This window comes from Schistocerca cancellata, chromosome 5 (assembly GCF_023864275.1).
Source record: "Schistocerca cancellata isolate TAMUIC-IGC-003103 chromosome 5, iqSchCanc2.1, whole genome shotgun sequence".
NCBI classification, from domain to species: Eukaryota; Metazoa; Arthropoda; class Insecta; order Orthoptera; family Acrididae; genus Schistocerca; species Schistocerca cancellata.
In genome coordinates this window covers 137,111,589-137,133,450 of record NC_064630.1, presented here as the reverse complement: position 1 = coordinate 137,133,450, position 21,862 = coordinate 137,111,589, and the positions used below count along the sequence as shown (strand labels likewise).

Sequence of the window (21,862 nt, the reverse complement as noted above, 5' to 3'; positions counted from 1 at the left end):
ATTGGTGAGCCTTCGCCGCTACCCATTTAACCAAAAAACATCGCGAGACTGTTGTCAGATACAAGTCGACAATATAAGTGTACAAAGAAGAGCAAATAACACGAGTTCGCACACATCACTTGCCAAAGACTTGCAGCACTGCTGCCATATGCAGATACGTTGATCATGATTGTTATACCAAAACAATGACTGATAGGTCAGCTGTTCTCCCCCCTCCTCCCTGTGTGTGTGTGTGTGTGTGTGTGTGTGTGTGTGTGTGTGTGTCATTACTTTCCAAAGACTGCTGTAAATTTATTTTATTATTTAACCGCTTGTCAAAAGTGTCTAACAATTACACTGAATGACACACACACACACACACAAACACACACACACACACACACACACACACACACAGGCTACAGCACAAACAGGACATGGGGATGAAGTGTATTCTCTCAACATCTTTCCAAAGACAAACTCTCTGAAGGAATTAAACTAGGTGCTACTGTATACCTCATTTACTGATCACATATTACTTTATTATGTTTCAAATGCCACACTTTCTACGAAATTGTGCCTCTTGCAGTTTGAGTACTGAAATTACAAGAAAAAGATTTATAAACAATCTGACTACTAACACAAATGCAGGAGTACACCCACAGAAATATATGACAGTTAAAACCCACTCTGGATTGTTATATAAATTATTTTTTTTCACCTGAAAATAAGGGGAACAGAAAGTTGTTTGCATATGAATTGGGCACTAGCACAACGAGGATAGAAAAGAAAGTAAACATTCAATAAGGAAACTGCTACCAATTTTAATACCAGTAGGCACTTATACTCTTTGGTTTATATTCTCTTCCTTGTCAAAGGAATTAATAATTCAGACTCTCAGATTCATTTTTCTTCTGTGCTACTACTACTACTACTACTACTACTACTACTACTACTACTACCACCACCACCACCACCACCAATAAAGTAGCAAAATTATTTTCATGAGTCCCCCTCCCAACAAAAACAAAGCTAACTGCATAGTTTTGGAGTTCCTATTCAATATAAATGTTACAGAAAATTGCAGTTGTATTAACTAGCATGACATTTCATAACACGATAACCATAAATAAATGTTTTATTCAAACTAGATCTACAATTATTGCACACTGCACTGAAAACAAAAATGCAGCTGCATACAAGTAAAATAAATATTGTAGAAATAATCGTTCAGAAAGAATATTTAATTTATAAAATAAACATACCAAAGTTCGTTGTCATTTGCTATTGTCTGGAAGCGCTTGCAAACCTGGCTAACACGACACAAATCCTGTTCTAGCAGGTAGCTGAATATCGTTAACAGTACCTCATCTGGGAGCTCATACTGTAGATAGTGTGCTGCTGAGGTTGTGCATTCTGCATAAGAGAAGTTCACAATTATAGATTACGCTGATACATTAACAGATTTATTAATAAGGGTGATCAGTTTAGAAAATGAAACAAATAACATCTAACATACACAAACAATGGCTCTATTGAACTCCCAATGGCTGTTAGACTAATTAAAATAGGGCACAAAAAATTTCATAGGGCAAGGCTTAACAAACATACTGCTACAGGCATCACAACAAACATAAAAATATCCCAATTTACAGACTGAATATTTTCTCTCTCTCTCTCTCTCTCTCACACACACACACACACACACACACACACACACACACACACACACACACAGTCACAGCCTTCAGGTCCGCCGAAAGCTGAGATACCACCCTTCGGCTTTTTTTATTCTTAACGTAACTGTATTGTGTTAAGTCACTGGGAAATACAGAAGCGTCCGATCTTACCTGTCGGCTTTGACCCATGACATCACAAATATGGCGGAAACGACCATAAACGACAATTCCAATATGGCGGATATAAAAACATCGCATACGTATCATAAACACTGAAATACACAGGTTTCACAAAAAGCCTAATGACTGTAACAGGACAAGCGTGGGAAATTGGGGGTTTTTGGGTGGGGAGAAACTAAATATACACAAATGTAGCCACCGACCGCCATACAACACCACGCAAAACGACAAAAAAAATCGACATCACAAAACTGACCAAATACCAAAAAACACATTCTTATCCGGAATCAGACACTTCCCTTGACCTATATAGATCTACAGTAACTCCCGATCCCATAAATTGGGATCTAACACTTCCCTTGACCTATATAGCTCAACAGAACCTCCCGATCACATCCCCCAATACAAAACTCAAAAAACACCACAAACCATAGCAAACAAACACTTCCCTTAAACCTACATACATCTACAACAGCTCCCGATCCCATAAATTAGGATCAAACACTTCCCTTGACCTATATAGCTCAACAGAATCTCCCGATCCCATCCACCAATACAAAAATCAAAAAACACCACAAACCATAGCAAACAAACATAGCTGTAGAAATTTGATCAGCTCTAACGGTGTCTCGCCCATCATCGCCCTCAACCGAGCACTATTCATGCGGTCTTTCATATCCATTCCTAAACAAAAAACCACAACCGAATACACTCAATAGCAAACTCACCCGACGTGCAGCAATTATCATTACATTAACCATCACACAAAACCGTTAACTCACTAATACAAATTCCGCTTCAAAACCACGAACACAGCACTCACCACTGAGCAACAGCAAACTGGCCCCAACACACCAAACAAACGAAAACCATGAACACACCACCAGAGGGCACAAAAAACACCAACACGACATCTACAAACACGCCACAATCACAAACCAAACTCCGCGCCGTAATGACGTCACACACCACAACACGCTTACGTCACGGGTCAAAGCCGACGAGTAAGATCGGAGGTTTCTGTTGACCCAGTCACTGGGTGCAGCATGTTTGAAATGGATTCTTCGCAGATGATATCGTGGAGTAACGCGGTGACACACTTTAATGTGGAATGTCAATGTTTCTCAGTTTGTTTTGTTGCCTTGTCTGTGAGTTATTTTAATGTAGTGAATTTTGGCTACTGGTTGGTTCACAGTTTTGAAATTGTCAGTGTGTGTTGATAATAGTTTGAAAGTTATTTTTTTGGGTTTTCGTTTGGTACTAAGTACAGATGTTACAACAAATTTTAGTAAGTGTTTTTTGGTAGGGTAGTAAATATGTTTATGTATTTCTGGTGTTAACTGTTAGAAGTTAAATGTGTTTCTTTGTGTTGCTGATTTTGAGAAGTGGATACCAAAATTTATGTTGGAGTAGGCACTTTTTAATGATTTTGCATATTTTGTCTGAATTAGTAGTCGAAGATCATATTTAGTAGTTTATAGTGGTGAGTATCAAGGAGTGTTGTTATTTTGGTCTCACTAGATTTTGATAATGCTTAGTTCTGCTAGTTGTGGATTGCTGGTATCATGGGTTTTCTCTGAGCTATACAGGTTAAGTGAAAATAGAGGGACCAGCTTTTCGTGTTGGGGTATCTTCATTTGAGCTACATAAGACAAGCATAATGTATGATACCAATGGTATGTTTTTTTGCATTTTTGGTTGGGTTGGTTACTGTTGATTTCACGAAGTACGTTATTTTTGGGTGAATACTTCTTTGGAATGATGTTGCTCACTGCCACATATTTAGTTTGCCCTCATCCAAAACTCCCTACCGCCCACAGTTGTCCTGTTAGTTCCATTTTTTTTTGCTAGAGTTAAACATTTCATGTGTTATCGGTGTTTGTTCATGGGTGTAATGAATGATGTAAGGGCTGCCATACTGAATACACTTTAAGAAGGGAAGCCAACCATCTTGATAATGTCACAGGTCAAAGCCGACAGGTGGTATACCATTTTTCGGTATTATATGTATCAGCTACTGATCTCCATCAGAAGTGGTTAATGCTGCCACATTTCCACTATGATTTTTCATTATAGTTTGAATTAGGCTGTGTTATTTTAAAGTCATTCCTCGATTATGGGTGTAACATTTGTACAATTTACATTTAAGAATTAACACGAAAGTAAAAAACAGGTAGACCTGACAATAACATTATAGGCCTATACAGCGAGTCTGATTATGAATGAGAGCTGTGTTTATTTACCACCAAAGAAAGGAACAGGAAGTGTTATGGACATAAAAACTTACTACTCATTGAATGATCCTTCATAACAAAAGGTCCCCCTAGTATTTATTATATAGCACATAAATAGTAATTCTGAGACAACTGTCTCAGGGCCTAAATGAGAAACTATTTATAAATTGTAACAAACACTGATGAGGCAATGAAATTATAAAAATGAAACATCAACTGTTTGATAAAGAGTATAGAATTTTATGATAGGCTTTGTCCTTTCCTGCACCAAAATAGCTCTTTTCGCAATAATTATTCCTGCTACCAACACTCATTCATAGATTACCATTCAGGTGATGCTTTCAATGCTTTTAAAGATTTTCAAAATAGTGTTTGTAAATTAATGTTGAATACTTACGATCATATGATACTGAACAGTTCCGCCTCGGCCTTTTGCGAGCTGGCAGCATGGAAGCAGTGTAACTATTAGCAGTCGATACAGTGGAAGACGCTGCCATACTTGTACTTGTTGAAGGTTCATGGTGAGGAGGGGATTTTCTACGAAGGTCATACGGGGACTGATGGCTAGTAGTGCCATTGTTTACACTAGATGAACTTGTGTTTCCAGCAGATGCCGCAGAGGCTGAGCTGCCGGCAGCATTTGATCCAGTCACTGTGGATGCACTCGAAGCACCACCAGCACCTGGTATATTCTGGTTTGGCACATGACACTGGAGTTCACATGGGTCTGCTAAAGAAACAAAGAGCAATGAGTATGATAATACTGTATACAACTGGAGAGAAGTTTAACAATCAATTTGTTGGAAGGTCATTATGAAATGGAATGACAACACAGGAGACCACTTACAAAACAGATTGTGATATAATACTAAATGTAACTAATAACTAACAAGATACTACTGAATGCATATAAATAATGGCAGCATAAATGATTTATTTTTTAATTTGCGAGAGACACTGAATTATTGAAACATCTTAAGTGGCAGGTGTTTAAAGTTGAGCTTCCAACTACCATGTTAAAGTCTAGCTATTTACAAAATTTCAAGTATTAAGTTATGTGAGGACTCTAGGAACACATTACAGCTCCTCATGTATCTGTTTCATACACACAGTGAAGATCACATTAGGCAAGTGATACTACGCAGGCACACATTTAACCATCTTTCCACACTACATATAACAATGAATAAAGCCAATGTTTTACAATGGGAAGTACCCTATGTCAGGTGTGTTACAGTAGTTTGCATAATATGGACACATATATAGTGCCAGTTGCTGTATTTCTTCAAGAGATGAAATGATGGTACATAAATCTGATTTATTCACCACTGTTACTTTCAAACAAAACAATGAAAAGCTTGCACACACCTTGAGCACTGAACTCTTTAAAACTACAGGGCATCACTTTTGACAGTAATTGCATAGCATTTCCGGAAAACCACTACCATTATCTACTATACAAAATCAAACATCCAGTGGCAGTATATAACAATTACAAATGAGATATGTAACAGTATTAAGATTTGCTCTAATGGCATTGCACACAGAACATACAGGTGAGTTGTGAGGTTTTTGAGATTTGCAGAACGCTGGGTCTTATTAGACGAAACATGGTTCCCAATAAATATGGGAATGAAATCGTTAACAAAAAGTTGATGTTTAATACATAAACGTTAACGATCCATAGGATGGACTTTTTTTCTTATATAACAACGAAAGAAACAAAGCAGCAGGCCATATCTACAATGCAAACATAACATCCTTCATCAGAGCAACACGCGTTCACACACAAAACAATCTGCTTGCTGCTGATCACAACACTACAATACATAACTTTGCTCTGCGGTGGACAATTAAATAAATGTACGACTGTGATACAACTTAAGTGGCGATTAGAGCACAATCCGGATCCGAAAGTTTATGAGTATTACAATATACGAAATATATTCGGCAATGAAACTGACAATGAGTACCGTTCAATGTAGAATTAAGAGCTGGTAAGTATACTCTCACATAATTCCAACCAGTTTTGCCAAAGCCATTCACTCCTTCCCCCTGACGTCCACCGGAACGGTTCACAAAAACGATACATCTTACATACGGATAAACGGCAGACTCGCAAAATATGTAATTTGACATTGCATAGAGATATGGTAATTTCTTCCAATCTTCTTTAAAATTACTTTAATGAAACTAAAACGCACATTATATGTTGAAGGCCCTTTACATCTAATATGTTACAAAACGATTATACATAGTAATCACACACAAAACTGATAAGCTGTCAATAGGTACGGACATGGGCCTGGGACGAGTCCAAGCATTTCAGTTCTGGCAGAGAACAGCAGTCTTCTCTTACCTGAGCTCGCTCTTGACGGTAGAGGAATGCGGTTTGCATTTTTTCTTCTCGATCTCCGAACGTAAGAACGAGAAGAGGTGAAAGAAGCACTCGGCATTTTAAAATATCCTTGTAATTCTGCAGCAGAAAATCCTAAACAAAGGATACCCTTCCATCAGTACTGGCAGCCATTTTCTTATTCCTAAGGCAGACTAACGAATGGCGAATAGGAAAGCTTCAAGGAGTCACGTGACAGCGTAGAATAGCAGTATGGAGGATAGAAGAATGAAAGAATACGCATGTATATCGTCTATAGTGGCATGTTTTCTTTTGTCAGTCGTTTATGTCGCTAGTTTATATGTCTGGAATTCCCCACATAACAGGTCTGTGCTTCGCTTTCATGATGTCTTTTGTGAAATATTTTATCTGATAATCATTAACTATTAAGTCGTCTGCACAATGATTACACGTGACGCTGTTGCCAAATGTATTTGAAAAATGTCACCGAGTCCATAAATTTCGGATTTACGCCCGTATTTTATCGTCAGCATATCGCATTTCAGGCAACTTTTAATTTCTTTTTTTCTACATTGTTACAGAGACCACCCATCGACCATAAAGAAAAGATTCTTAAGCGTTTTCATAATGATGTTCGTATCCCCGCTATTTTTATATAGCTTTTCCAGAGAAGGAATTTTAAAAAAGGTAAATAAAAATATAAGAGGAAAAAATATATGAAAGCCAGATGAAAACCATAAAAACTGGCGAAAGACTTCAGTGATAAGACTCATATTCGAGGAGTGTTAAAGGTATCAAATGATAATATAAGGTATTAGAAAAAGCAACTGGAAAGAAAGAAAATTAAAGCACAAGAGTTAACTAACTCATTGAAGGCATATATTTTTCTGCTGTACCTCAACATTGAAGAAATTGAATAATCGATAGATGTAACAGCCTACAAGAAATCTTTTGATTGGCACTTGTAGCATTATTATATTATAAATATGACAATATGTGCTGATGAGAAATAGTAAAATTACTGTTTTCTGGCGCTCTCACCTCTACTTAAAGCCATGAAAATTCTTACTATTACAAACTTAACACAGTGTTATACAGATTTCTGCTACAATGTCGAAATGAACATTGATATCTGTGAAGTGTAGTCCAAAGCATAGTTTTCAAGTTGCCCAGTCTTTATTTGTTGCAAAAAATGTGCTAGGAACTCTTACTGTGAGTTACGTTTTTCTGTCAAAACAGGCACTGATAAGCATTGAAATTCAAATCTTTAAATTCCAGGCTTCAATATGGGAACTTCTGGGATTAAGGTGGCAAGGCCTTTTTCCTGCTGCAGTTATTCCACTCTTGTTAACAATGCTCCTCTTCCTTGGACCTATATGCATGCAAGGTTTCAGTGGACTGTGGAAGCTCTATGCAGGTTGGTATTGGTTTTTAGTTGATTGTTATTTATAGACTTTAAAAGTCTTCATATCTGCTAACGCACACTGCAAACAATAAAATGCACAGCACCTGTCTTTTGTGTTCTTTATTTATTCGTTTTCAACAATTTTGTGTTCATTGTTTTGATTATTAATATGTAATAGTTTAGTTTCAGTTAGTTAGTATTATTTGATTTGCAAAGGATATAAAAATACATGAATAAATTCATGGACCTTGCCGTTGGTGGGGAGGCTTGCGTGCCTCAGCGATACAGATAGCCGTACCGTAGGTGCAACCACAACGGATGGGTATCTGTTGAGAGGCCAGACAAACGCGTGGTTCCTGAAGAGGGGCAGCAGCCTTTTCAGTAGTTGCAGGGGCAACAGTCTGGATGATTGACTGATCTGGCCTTGTAACACTAACCAAAATGGTTAGGGGACTACTCAAGACGACGTTGTTATCAGGAGACAGAAAACTGGCGTTCTACGGATCAGAGCGTGGAATGTCAGATCCCTTAATCGAGCAGGTAGGTTAGAAAAATTAAAAAGGGAAATGGATAGGTTAAAGTTAGATATAGTGGGAATTAGTGAAGTTCCGTGGCAGGAGGAACAAGACTTTTGGTCAGGTAAATACAGGGTTATAAATACAAAATCAAATAGGGGTAATGCAGGAGTCAGTTTAATAATGAATAAAAAATAGGAGCGCGGGTAAACTACTACAAACAGCATAGTGAATGCCTTATTGTGGCCAAGATAGACAGGAAGCCCATCCCTACTACAGTAGTACAAGTTTATATCCCAACTAGCTCTGCAGATGACGAAGAAATTGAAGAAATGTATGATGAAATAAAAGAAATTATTCAGATAGTGAAGGGAGACGAAAATTTAATAGTCATGGGTGACTGGAATTCGGTAGTAGGGAAAGGGAGAGAAGGAAACATAATAGGTGAATATGGATTGGGGCTAAGAAATGAAATAGGAAGCTGCCTGGTAGAATTTTGCACAGAGCATAACTTAACCATAGCTAACAATTGGTTCAAGAATCACAAAAGAAGGTTGTATGCATGGAAGAAGCCTGGAGATACTAAAAGGTATCAGATAGATTATACAATGGTAAGACAAAGATTTAGGAACCAGGTTTTAAATTGTAAGACATTTCCAGGGGCAGATGTGGACTCTCACCACACTCTATTGGTTAGGGACTGTAGATTAAAACTGAAGAAACTGCAAAAAGGTGGGAATTTAAGGAGATGGGACCTGGATAAACTGAAAGAGCCAGAGGTTGTACAGGGTTTCAGGGAGAGCATAAGGGAACAATTGACAGGAATGGGGGAAAGAAATACAGTAGAAGAAGACTGGTTAGCTTTGAGAGATGAAGTAGTGAAGGCAGCAGAGGATCAAGTAGGTAAAAAGACGAGGGCTACTAGAAATCCTTGGGTAACAGAAGAAATATTGAATTTAATTGATGAAAGGAGAAAATATAAAAATGCAGTAAATGAAGCAGGCAAAAAGGAATACAAACGTCTCAAAAATGAGATCGACAGGAAGTGCAAAATGGCTAAGCAGGGATGGCTACAGGACAAATGTGAGGATGTAGAGGCTTATCTCACTAGGGGTAAGATAGATACTGCCTGCAGGAAAATTAAAAAGACCTTTGGAGAAAAGGAACCACTTGTATGAATATCAAGAGCTCAGATGGAAACCCAGTTCTAAGCAGAAAGGTGGAAGAAGTATATAGAGGGTCTATACTAGGGCAATGTACTTGAGCACAATACTATGGAAATGGAAGACGATGTAGATGAAGATGAAATGGGAGATATGATACCGCGTGAAGAGTTTGAAAGAGCACTGAAAGACCTGAGTCAAAACAAGGCCCCGGGAGTAGACAACATTCCATTAGAATTACTGTCGGCCTTGGGAGACCCAGTCCTGACAAAACTCTACCATCTGGTGAGCAAGATGTATGAGACAGGTGAAATACCCTCAGACTTCAAGAAGAATATAATAATTCCAATCCCAAAGAAAGCAGGTGTTGACAGATGTGAAAATTACCGAACTATCATTTAATAAGTCACGGCTGCAAAATACTAACACGAATTCTTTACAGACGAATGGAAAAACTAGTAGAAGCCGACCTTGGGGAAGATCAGTTTGAATTCCATAGAAATATTGGAACACGTGAGGCAAAACTAACCCTACGGCTTATCTTAGAAGCTAGATTAAGGAAAGACAAACCTAGGTATCTAGCATTTGTAGACTTAGAGAAAGCTTTTGACAATGTTGACTGGAATACTCTCTTTCAAATTCTAAAGGTGGCAGGGGTAAAATACAGGGAGCGAAAGGCTATTTACAATTTGTACAGAAACCAGATGGCAGTTATAAGAGTCGAGGGGCATGAAAGGGAAGCAGTGGTTGGGAAGGGAGTGAGACAGGGTTGTAGCCTCTCCCTGATGTTATTCAATCTGTATATTGAGCGAGCAGTGAAGGAAACAAAAGAAAAATTTGGAGTAGGTATTAAAATCCATGGAGAAGAAATAAAAACTTTGAGGTTCGCCGATGACATAATTCTGTCAGAGACAGCAAAGGACTTGGAAGAGCAGTTGAACGGAATGCACAGTGTCTTGAAAGGAGGATATAAGATGAACATCCAAAAGCAAAACGAGGATAATGGAATGTAGTCGAATTAAATTGGGTGATGTTGAGGGTAGTAGATTAGGAAATGAGACACTTAAAGTAGTAAAGGAGTTTTGCTATTTGGCGAGCAAAATAAGTGATGATGGTCGAAGTAGAGAGGATATAAAATGTAGACTGGCAATGGCAAGGAAAGCGTTTCTGAAGAAGAGAAATTTGTTAACATCGAGTATAGATTTAAGTGTCAGGAAGTCGTTTCTGAAAGTATTTGTATGGAGTGTAGCCATGTATGGAAGTGAAATATGGACGATAACTAGTTTAGACAAGAAGAGAATAGAAGCTTTCGAAATGTGGTGCTACAGAAGAATGCTGAAGATTAGATGGGTAGATCAAATAACTAATGAGGAGGTGTAGAATAGGATTGGGGAGAGGAGAAGTTTGTGGCACAACTTGACTAGAAGAAGGGATCGGTTGGTAGGACATGTTCTGAGGCATCAAGGGATCACCAGTGCAGTACTGGAGGGCAGGGTGGTGGGTAAAAATTGTAGAGGGAGACCAAGAGATGAATACACCAAGGAGATTCAGAAGGATGTAGGTTGCAGTAGGTACTGGGAGATGAAGAAGCTTGCACAGGATAGAGTAGCATGGAGAGTTGCATCAAACAAATCTCAGGACTGAAGACCTCAACAACAAAAAATTCATTTGAAGGAGTTTCATGTATTGGCTACTGTACACTGTTATTGTGAATCTAAAGGAGCAATTACAGTTTCTTTAAATATGTATACCTGTGGTGGTGGTGGTGGTGGTGGTGGTGGTGGTGGTGGTGGTGGTGGTTGTCCCCCCTCCCCCCCCCCCCCCCCTCCAACTGGTCATATTAGAATTTTAATTATTTGGGATCAGTTTGAACTAAGTACATCCTCATGAGCCATGGACCATGCCATTGATTGGGATGCTGGTTTGCCTCAGCTATACAGATAGTTTTACCATAGATGAAACCACTTCTGAGGGGGTGGTCTGTCGAGAGGCCAGGCAAACTTGGGGTTCCCGTAGAGGAGTGGCAGCCTTTTCAATGGTTGCAAAAGTCTGGATTATTGACTGACCTGGCCTTGTAACACCAACTGAAATGGCAATGCTTTGCTTGTATTGCATACAGCTGAAAGCGAAGGGAAACAATAGCCATAATTTTACCTGAGGGCATGCAGCTCTACTGTGTGGTTAAATGATCATGGCATCCTCTTGGGTAAAATATTCCGGAGGTAAAATAGTTCCCCAATCATATCTCCAGGTGGAGACTGCTCAGCAAGATTTCATCATCAGGAGAAACAAAACTGCCATTCCACAAATTGGAGCATGGAACGTTAGATCCCTCAATCAGACAGAGAGGTTAGAAAGTTAAAAAGTGAAATTGATAGGTTAAAGTTATAGTGGGAATCAGTGAACTTCAGTGGTGGGAGGAACAAGGGTTAAGGTCAGGTGAATACAGGGCTATAAATACAAAATAAATTTTGGGATAATGCAGGAGTAGGGTTAGTAATGAATAGGAATATAGTTATGCAGTGAGCTGCTATGAACAACACAGTGAACAGATTATTGTAATCAAGTAGACATGAAACCCGCACCCACCACAGTGGTAAAAGTTTATGTACCAGCCAAATATGATGAAGAGATTGAAAAAATGTATGAGGGCTATCCACAAAGTACATTAAGTTTTGGAATTAAAAATAAATAAAGTATTGGAACATTTTTTATTATATACAGATGAAAGCCACACTTAAATACTACTTTTCTACATAGTTGCCATTTAAATTAAGGCACTTATCATAGCGATAGACGAGCTTGGAAATTTCTTCGTCGTAAAATTTGGCCGCGTGCGCCTTCAACCATTTGGTTGCCTCTTCTTTTGGGACAGAAAAGGTGTGATTTTCGTGGATTTCCTGGAAAGAGGCACTACAATAAACTCTCAAAGGTATTGACAAACTCTGCACAACCTCAGAAGAGCAATACAAAACAAGCGCAGGGGATAGTTGGGCTCAAAGATCTTGCTGATTCACGATAATGCCCGGGCCCACATGGCAAATGCCACTCGTGAAGTTCTCGAATCTTTTAAGTGGGAGTTGTTTCCTCATCCGCCGTACAGTCCCGACCTGGCATCAAGCGACTTCCACTTATTCCCAGCAGTGAAGAAGTGGTTGGCTATGCAGCGTTTTGATGACAACGCACAGCTTCAAGAAGAGGTAACCACGTGGTTGAAGGCGCAGGCGGCTGAATTTTACGACGAAGGAATTTCAAAGCTCGTCCATCGCTACGATAAGTGCCTTAATTTAAATGGCAACTATGTAGAAAAGTAGTATTTAAGTGTGGCTTTCATCTGTATATAATTAAAAAAAATTCCAATACTTTATATTTTTTAAATTCCAAAACATAATGTACTTTGTGGATAGCCCTCGTATGAGATAAAAGAAAGTAATTAGATAGTTAAGAGAGACAAAAATTTAATAGTGATGGGGGAATGGAATTGGATAGAAGGAAAAGGAAGACAAGGAAAAATAGTGGGTGAATATAGACTGGGAGAAAGGAATGAAAAAGGAAGTTGCCTGATAGAATTTTGCACAGAGCTCAATTTAATCATTGCTAACACTTGGTTTAAGAATCGTGAAAGAAGGCTGTATAAATGAAAGAGGCCTAGAGACTCAGAAATTTTCAGGTTGATTATATATTGATAAGAAAGAGATTTTGGGGCCAGATTTTAAACTGTAAGACATTTCCGGGAGCAGATGTGGACTATGACCACAATTGGCTATTAACTGTTGATTAAAACTGAGGAAATTGCAAAAGGTTGGAAATTATGGAGATGGGACCTGGAGAAGTTGAAATAACCCTACTGTTAAAGAGGCTTTTCGAGGAAACGAAAGCAACTGTACGAATATCAAGAAATCAGATGGGAAACTAGTCCTAAGCTAAGGGAGATGATGAAAGGGGAGATGATATACTGTGAGAAGAATTTGACAGAGCACTGAGAGACCCAAATCAAAACAAGGCCCCAGTAGTAGACAATATTCCATCAGAACTAATGATAGCCGTGGGAGATCCATGCATGGCAGAACTCTTCCATCTAGTGTGAAAGATGGGTGAGACAGGTGATATACACGCAGTCTCCAAGAAGAATGTAATAATTCAAATTCCAAGGAAAGCAGATGCGAACAGGTGTGAATGTTTCTGAACTATCAGTTTAACAAGTCATAGTTGTGGAATACTAACACAAATTATTTACAGGAGGGCGAAGAGAAACTATTAGAAGCTGACCTCAGGGAAGATTGGTTTGGATTCTGGAGAAATATAGCAACACTCAAGGGAGTACTGACCCTACAACTTATCTTGGAAGACAGGTTAAGGAAAGGCAAATTTAATTTTATAGCTGTTGTTGTTGTGGTCTTCAGTCCTGAGACTAGTTTGATGCAGCTCTCCGTGCTACTGTATCCTGTGCAAGCTTCTTCATCTCCCAGTACCTACTGCAACCTACATCCTTCTGAATCTGTTTAGTGTATTCATCTCTTGGTGTCCCTCTACGATTTTTACCCTCCACGCTGCCCTCCAATACCAAATTGGTGATCCCTTGATGCCTCAGAAAGTGTCCTACCGACCGATCCCTTCTTCTAGTTAAGTTGTGCCACAAACTTTTCTTCTCCCCAATCCTATTCAGTACCTCCTCATTAGTTATGTGATCTGCCCATCTTATCTTCAGCATTCTTCTGTAGCACCACATTTCGAAAGCTTATATTCTCTTCTTGTCCAAACTAGTTATCGTCCATATTTCACTTCCATACATGGCTACACTCCATACAAATACTTTCAGAAACGACTTCCTGACACTTAAATCTATACTCGATGTTAACAAATTTCTCTTCTTCAGAAACGCTTTCCTTGCCATTGCCAGTCTACATTTTATATCCTCTCTACTTCGACCATCATCACTTATTTTGCTCCCCAAACAGCAAAACTCCTTTACTAGTGTAAGTGTCTCATTTCCTAATCTAATTCCCTCAGCATCAACCGACTTAATTCGATTGCATTCCATTATCCTCGTTTTGCTTTTGTTCATGTTCATCTTATATCCTCCTTCCAAGACACTATCCATTCCGTTCAACTGCTCTTCCAAGTCCTTTGCTGTCTCTGACAGAATTACAATGTCATCGGCGAACCTCAAAGATTTTATTTCTTCTCCATGGATTTTAATACCTACTCCAAATTTTTCTTTTGTTTACTTCACTGCTCACTCAATATACAGATTGAATAACATCGGGGAGAGGCTACAATCCTGTCTCACTCCCTTCCCAACCACTGCTTCCCTTTCATGCCCCTCGACTCTTATAACTGCCATCTGGTTTCTGTACAAGTTGTAAATAGCCTTTCGCTCCCTGTATTTTACCCCTGACACCTTCAGAATTTGAAAGAGAGTATTCCAGTCAACATTGTCAAAAGCATTTCTCTAAGTCTACATATGCTAGAAACGTAGGTTTGTCTTTCCTTAATCTAGCTTCTAAGATAAGTCGTAGGGTCAGTATTGCCTCACGTGTTCCAATATTTCTACGGAATCCAAACTGATCTTCCCCAAGGTCGGCTTCTACTAGTTTTTCCATTCGTCTGTAAAGAATTCGCATTAGTATTTTGCATCCGTCACTTATTAAACTGATAGTTCGGTAATTTTCACATCTTGTCAGCACCTGCTTTCTTTGGGATTGGAATTATTATATTCTTCTTGAAGTCTGAGTGTATTTCGCCTGTCTCATACATTTTGCTCACCAGATGGTAGAGTTTTGTCAGGACTGGGTCTCCCAAGGCCGTCAGTAGTTCTGTTGGAATGTTATCTACTCCAGGGGCCTTGTTTCGACTCAGGTCTTTCAGTGCTCTTTCAAACTCTTCACGCGGTATCATATCTCCCATTTCATCTTCATCTACATCGTCTTCCATTTCCATAGTATTGTGCTCAAGTACATCGCCCTAGTATAGACCCTCTATATACTTCTTCCACCTTTCTGCTTATAACTGGGTTTCCATCTGAGCTCTTGATATTCATACAAGTGGTTCCTTTTCTCCTAAGGTCTTTTTAATTTTCCTGTAGGCAATATCTATCTTACCCCTAGTGAGATAAGCCTCTACATCCTTACATTTGTCCTGTAGCCATCCCTGCTTAGCCATTTTGCACTTCCTGTCAATCTTATTTTTCAGACGTTTGTATTCCTTTCTGCCTGCTTCATTTACTGCATTTTTATATTTTCTCCTTTCATCAATTAAATTCAATATTTCTTCTGTTACCCAAGGATTTCTAGTAGCCCTCGTCTTTTTACCTACTTGATCCTCTGCTGCCTTCACTACTTCATCTCTCAAAGCTAACCAGTCTTCTTCTACTGTATTTCTTTCCCCCATTCCTGTCAATTGTTCCCTTATGCTCTCCCTGAAACCCTGTACAACCTCTGGCTCTTTCAGTTTATCCAGGTCCCATCTCCTTAAATTCCCACCTTTTTGCAGTTTCTTCAGTTTTAATCTACAGTTCATAACCAATAGATTGTGGTCAGAGTCCACATCTGCCCCTGGAAATGTCTTACAATTTAAAACCTGGTTCCTAAATCTTTGTCTTACCATTGTATAATCTATCTGATACCTTTTAGTATCTCCAGGCTTCTTCCATGTATACAACCTTCTTTTGTGATTCTTGAACCAAGTGTTAGCTATGGTTAAGTTATGCTCTGTGCAAAATTCTACCAGGCGGCTTCCTCTTTCATTTCTTAGCCCCAATCCATATTCACCTATTATGTTTCCTTCTCTCCCTTTCCCTACTACCGAATTCCAGTCACCCATGACTATTAAATTTTCGTCTCCCTTCACTATCTGAATAATTTCTTTTATTTCACCATACATTTCTTCAATTTCTTCGTCATCTGCAGAGCTAGTTGGGATATAAACTTGTACTACTGTAGTAGGCGTGGGCTTCGTGTCTATCTTGGCCACAGTAAGGCATTCACTATGCTGTTTGTAGTAGTTTACCCGCACTCCTTGTTTTTATTCATTATTAAACTGACTCCTGCATTACCCCTATTTGATTTTGTATTTATAACCCTGTATTCACCTGACCAGAAGTCTTGTTCCTCCTGCCACTGAACTTTGCTAATTCCCACTATATCTAACTTTAACCTATCCATTTCCCTTTTTAATTTTTCTAACCTACCTGCTCGATTAAGGGATCTGACATTCCACGCTCTGATTCATAGAACGCGTTTCCTTTTTCCTGATAACGACGCCCTCCTGAGTAGTCCCTGCCCGGAGATCCGAATGGGGGACTATTTTACCTGTGGAATATTTTACCCAAGAGGATGCCATCATCATTTAACCATACAGTAAAGCTGCATGCCCTCAGGAAAAATTACAGCTGTAGTTTCCCCTTGCTATCAGCCGTTCGCAGTACCAGCACAGCAAGGCTGTTTTGGTTAGTGTTACAAGGCCAGATCAGTCAATCATTCAGACTGTTGCCCCTGCAACTACTGAAAAGGTTGCTACCCCTCTTCAGGAACCACATGTTTGTCTGCCCACTCAATAGATACCCCTCCGTTGTGGTTGCACCTACGGTACGGCTATCTGTATCGCTGAGGCATGTAAGCCTCCCCAACAACGGCAAGGTCCATGGTTCTTGTTGGGGAAGTTTATAGCATTGTAGATTTATAGAAAGCTTTTGACAGTGTCGAGTGGAATTCTATCTTTGAAATTCTGAAGGTAGCAGGGTTAAAATACATGGAGTGAATCACTTATTTACAACTTGTACATAAAGCAGACAGCACTTATAAAGAGTGGAGAGGCACATGGGGGAAACAGTGGTTGAGAAGGGAGTGAGACAGGGTTGTAGCCTATCCCCGATGTTATTCGGTCTGCACTTTGAGCAAGCAGAAAAGGAAACAAAAGAAACATTTAGAGTAGGAATTAAAGTTCAGGGAGAAGAAATAAAAACTGTTTGCTAATGACATTGTAATTTTGTCAGTGACGGCAAAGGACTTGGAAGAGAAGTTGAATGGAATGGGCAGTGTCTTGAAAATAGGATATAAGATGAACGGCAACAAATGCAAAACAAGGATAATGGAATGCAGTGAAATCAAATCAGGTGATGCTGCCTTTGTGGCATATATAAGGTTAATTTGATCAACCATAGCCACCCTATACACTGTTGCATCTTAGAATGTTAAGATTTCAAGTTTCTTTTTTCCTCCTTTTTGTATTGCTACTTCACCACCCAGTGTACTGAGAGGAATGACTTTTTATATTTCTTACCTTGGTATACAATCATGGTGCAGTCTCATGTTGTCAGCCTGGTACAGGATGGTGGTTGAGTGTATTTCAGTATTTAGCTACTTTGTCTCATCAGAGATTACAAGACGGATCGTGTTCATTTTACCAACTAATCAAGTTTTCTTTTCTTTGATCTTTTTAGCAAGTTGACGAGATGTGAAGATATTGCCTGTCATCACATTTCTTCTTCCATTTAGAAATGGCTCCATGAGTGACATAATATTGTTTCTGTTTATGCATGTCATCTTTCTTGGGCCATAGGGAAGCATTACACGTATATTTTGGTGCTACTTGACATCAGTCCAGAATTTAGAAGCACATTTGTTGTGTTAGTTGGGAATGAATTGAGTGAGCCTGCATTTTTTTGCTTGGTAATAGTTGCTCATCTATTGCTATATTTTCTCCGGACCAGTAAGAATGAATACTGTTTTCCACTAACTTTTCCCAAAATTCAGATGCAGGAGCAAATTTGTTGGCTGGCAGGCCAGATTAGGTTGACTTTTAATCAAAACGGAGAAATTTGAGTGCCTGAAATCTGTCCCTTGGCAAATAATGCCCTTGTTGAAGGTAAGCCCCCAAGAATGTGACCAAACATCATCTGCAAACCTTTTGTACAAATGATACCCCAAACATATATAATGGTTATAAATTTTTCCAGTTCCTCGAGTGGTACAGTTCAATCATTGTTTTTTATTTTTATTTTTTTTATTACTTTTTGAGTATTTAATTCTGCATATTTATTTATGAGACATATCATTTAGAACATTCACAACTGATCATCTTCCACAAAGTGAAAAATTGTCAGTCTCCCACTCATTTCAATCCCTAGCAACCTTTTTGTAAAGGCTTTCAACTGGGCCTGCTATGATGGACGAGGTGATGATTGACATAGATCACCATCTGAATCCTCCTCCACTAATCTCTGCTTCTATACAATATCCTTATCTTCACATGTCTCTAGTACAAAATCTTCATTTTTGTGAGGAAGCCAGTTTCCAATTCAGCGTCAGATATCTCTAAACAGACGTAACATTTCCTCATCAAAAAGTCTATGCTGAGGAAACATGTTGGAAAATATCTTTCATGGACAAAGAATGTTACCAGAATGACACAATATAAACCGTGGCAGCTTGTCATGTGCATGTGGCAAAACACAACTTTGAGCAGCAATAAATTTGCATATTGCAGATGGTTGCTGCTTCATTGTTGGATTATTTACATATATTCAGAAGAGAAATTACAGAAGTGTCCTATTGATTCCTTCCACCATTCTATGTATATCGAATGAAATGCTCGAGAAAATACAAATATTTCATAAATCTTAATATGCTGTAAAAAAAAAAAAAAAAAAAAAAAAAGCGCCGGGGGGGGGGGGGGGGGGGGGGGACATTTAAACCCCCTTCACCATTCTAGAGTTAGTATTGCAAGTTAACTAGCTGAGCATAAGTGTTCTAAAACCTGTAATTTCTTAGACTTGTTTGTCAACACTTCATGCATGTAAATGTGTTGACTTATTGTATTCACATTGGCAAGCTACAATGTAATTCAGGCTCTGCCCATGTTTCGAATGTGACTGCATGCTGAAGGAGTTCAGTGGGAAATTAGAAATACAGCGACACTTTAAAATTGTTTTCGATGAACTTATTGAGTCAAATTACTGTAAAATTCAAAGATTTTTGACAGTATCCTTTAATGTTTTTACAAGGGAGCAACTGACTGTAAGTAACAGAAATTGGAATCCATTTATATAGACATTTTAGTGATGTCCCTTGTGACCAGAGTTTATACTGTCGACAGAAATGGTACATATATCACACACATCACATAGCTGCCACCATGGTATAAAATATAGACCATGTTTTGTCTGTAATCATTTGATATAAAATGCTTGTTTTCAGTCTTTCCTGTGTGCATAATACAAATCCTTAAAACAGTTGATAAACACAATTTCCATGACTTTGATGACAGGAAATCTGCCTTGAAAGATTTTATTTATATACTAGTATTATTGTTAAATTGTTTGCTATTATCATTCAGGAACCTGATATGAAAAAATCTGCCTCCGTAACCAAGGTCATTAACCCACTTTTGAAATGTGGGCCTTGTATTTGAGGCTGCTAATTTGAATCCTGCTTATGGAAAAAATTTCATTACCAGTACTTACACAAAAAGGGAAAGAGGGGAATGGTGGATTAAATTCTTGATCTTGAGACATTGTGATAGTATCTTGAGTTATATATCAAACCTCTTTCCAGTTTGTCATTGAATGAGGACATGTGACACCACTGAGGGGGTTATTCAGCTTAGGAGCCCCCTTGGTGCTACTAAAGATAAGTAGGCTGTGTTCTGGAAAAAGGTTATGTCGTGGTCTTTCTATCTCACCATCAATACAAACACAGTATTATACTATGCACACATTTGTTCATCATTTACATGTTACAGTTAAACACCTTATTCCCAAAAAAAAGCTTTTATCAAAGCTAAGTCTCATGACTAAGTGAAATAGAAGAACTAGGTAACTAGAGCCTGTCCCTAAATAGAACCTTGGCAATGATTGTTCTTAACTAGGTGTTGGTTCTACTCTTAGTTTTGTAATTGATATATGAAAAGAAGTTATTTGTAAATAAGGAGTTCATTAAATATTTCATACAAGCATAATGTGAAAATTCTTCATCTTTTACTTGTTAAGAGTTGGAGAGAGTTGACAACCATTAATGAGAGTATTTGTTTGGAAGTTGCTCAAGGTTGGGTGTGATCAGAAGACTGTGTCCCTTGGACCATAAACTTCTTTGCTTCCACCAGAACACTTAGTCCACTCATGAACACAAGGGATTTACATTCTTGAGGAGCAGAGATTAGACTCCAGTCTGGCGGACCAGATTTATATTTTCTATGGTTTCCCCAAATTGCTTATAGTAAGTGCAGGAAAGGGTTGTTTTGAAAAGGGTACTTTGTTCCATCCAATGTCTCAGATGGTCATGTTCTCGACATAATTTTGCACCATAATTTTCCTTCTATTTTCGTTCTTATGAATTTTAACTAAATTGACTTCATTATCTTTGACACATTTTCCTTCCACACAGTTGAAGTACTTAATGAACCCTGAGAGAAATATTTTTATTGCTTTGTTTTACTGAAGTATTTGTGTTACAGTTAATGTGAAATATCCAGTGTTTTCCACCAGCACCACCACCACCACAATCAGTGTCATCCTTATCACCATTTTCAGTCAGTTGACATCTACTGTTTGCCAAAGATCTCCTGTAGACATTTCCATGCATTACAGTCTTCAGCGATTGATGCGTTCCAGTGTGTCTTCTAATGACTTCAAAATGCCTCCCATTACTTTGCCAGTTTATAATTGTTACTTCCTTTACAGTCTGTACCCTAAACTGTTTCTTTGTTTTTGTATCTCCTCCTAGCAGTTCTTTCCAATTCTCACAGAGCTATTTAATAATTTTTAACATTTAAAGTCCATGTTGTATGAGGGGGGCGAAATACCCTCAGACTTCAAGAAGAACATAATAATTCCAATCCCAAAGAAAGCAGGTGTTGACAGGTGTGAAAATTACCGAACTATCAGTTTAATAAGTAACAGCTGCAAAATACTAACACAATTTTTTTACAGATGACTGGAATAACTGGTAGAAGCCGATCAGTTTGAATTCCGTAGAAATGTCGAAACATGTGAGGCAATGCTTACCCTACAACTTATCTTGGAAGATAAATCAAGGAAAGGCAAACCTACATTTCTAGCATTTGTAGACTTAGAGAAAGCTTTTCACAATGTTGACTGGAATACTCTCTTTCAAATTCTGAAGGTTGCAGGGGTAAAATACAGTGAACGAAAGGCTATTTACAATTTGTTCAGAAACCAGATGGCAGTTATAAGATTCGAGGGGCATGAAAGGGAAGCAGTGGTTGGGAAGGGAGTGAGACAGGGTTGTAGCCTATCCCCAATGTTACTCAATCTGTATACTGAGCAAGCAGTAACTGAAACAAAAGAAAAATTTGGAGTAGGAATTAAAATCCATGGTAAAGAAATAAAAACTT

General features: G+C 38.5%; 2 protein-coding genes across 2 annotated transcripts in view; one reads left to right on the top strand and one right to left on the bottom strand.

The window, feature by feature from the left end:
* LOC126188010 (F-box only protein 11) overlaps positions 1–6,628 on the bottom strand; it is a 59,376-nt gene extending 52,748 nt beyond the window's left edge. Inside the window, 3 exon segments of the mRNA XM_049929426.1 lie at positions 1,245–1,395; positions 4,470–4,802; positions 6,432–6,628. Coding sequence (XP_049785383.1) covers positions 1,245–1,395; positions 4,470–4,802; positions 6,432–6,528 — 581 coding nt within the window. The 5' untranslated portion in view covers positions 6,529–6,628.
* Positions 6,629–6,642: 14 nt separating this feature from the next.
* Positions 6,643–21,862, top strand: part of LOC126188013 (CAAX prenyl protease 2) — a 114,580-nt gene continuing 99,360 nt past the window's right edge. The window contains exons 1-3 of the mRNA XM_049929430.1: positions 6,643–6,793; positions 7,010–7,115; positions 7,707–7,845. Of these exons, the coding sequence (XP_049785387.1) occupies positions 6,681–6,793; positions 7,010–7,115; positions 7,707–7,845 (358 nt within the window). The 5' untranslated portion in view covers positions 6,643–6,680. The remainder of the gene's footprint in view (positions 6,794–7,009; positions 7,116–7,706; positions 7,846–21,862) is intronic.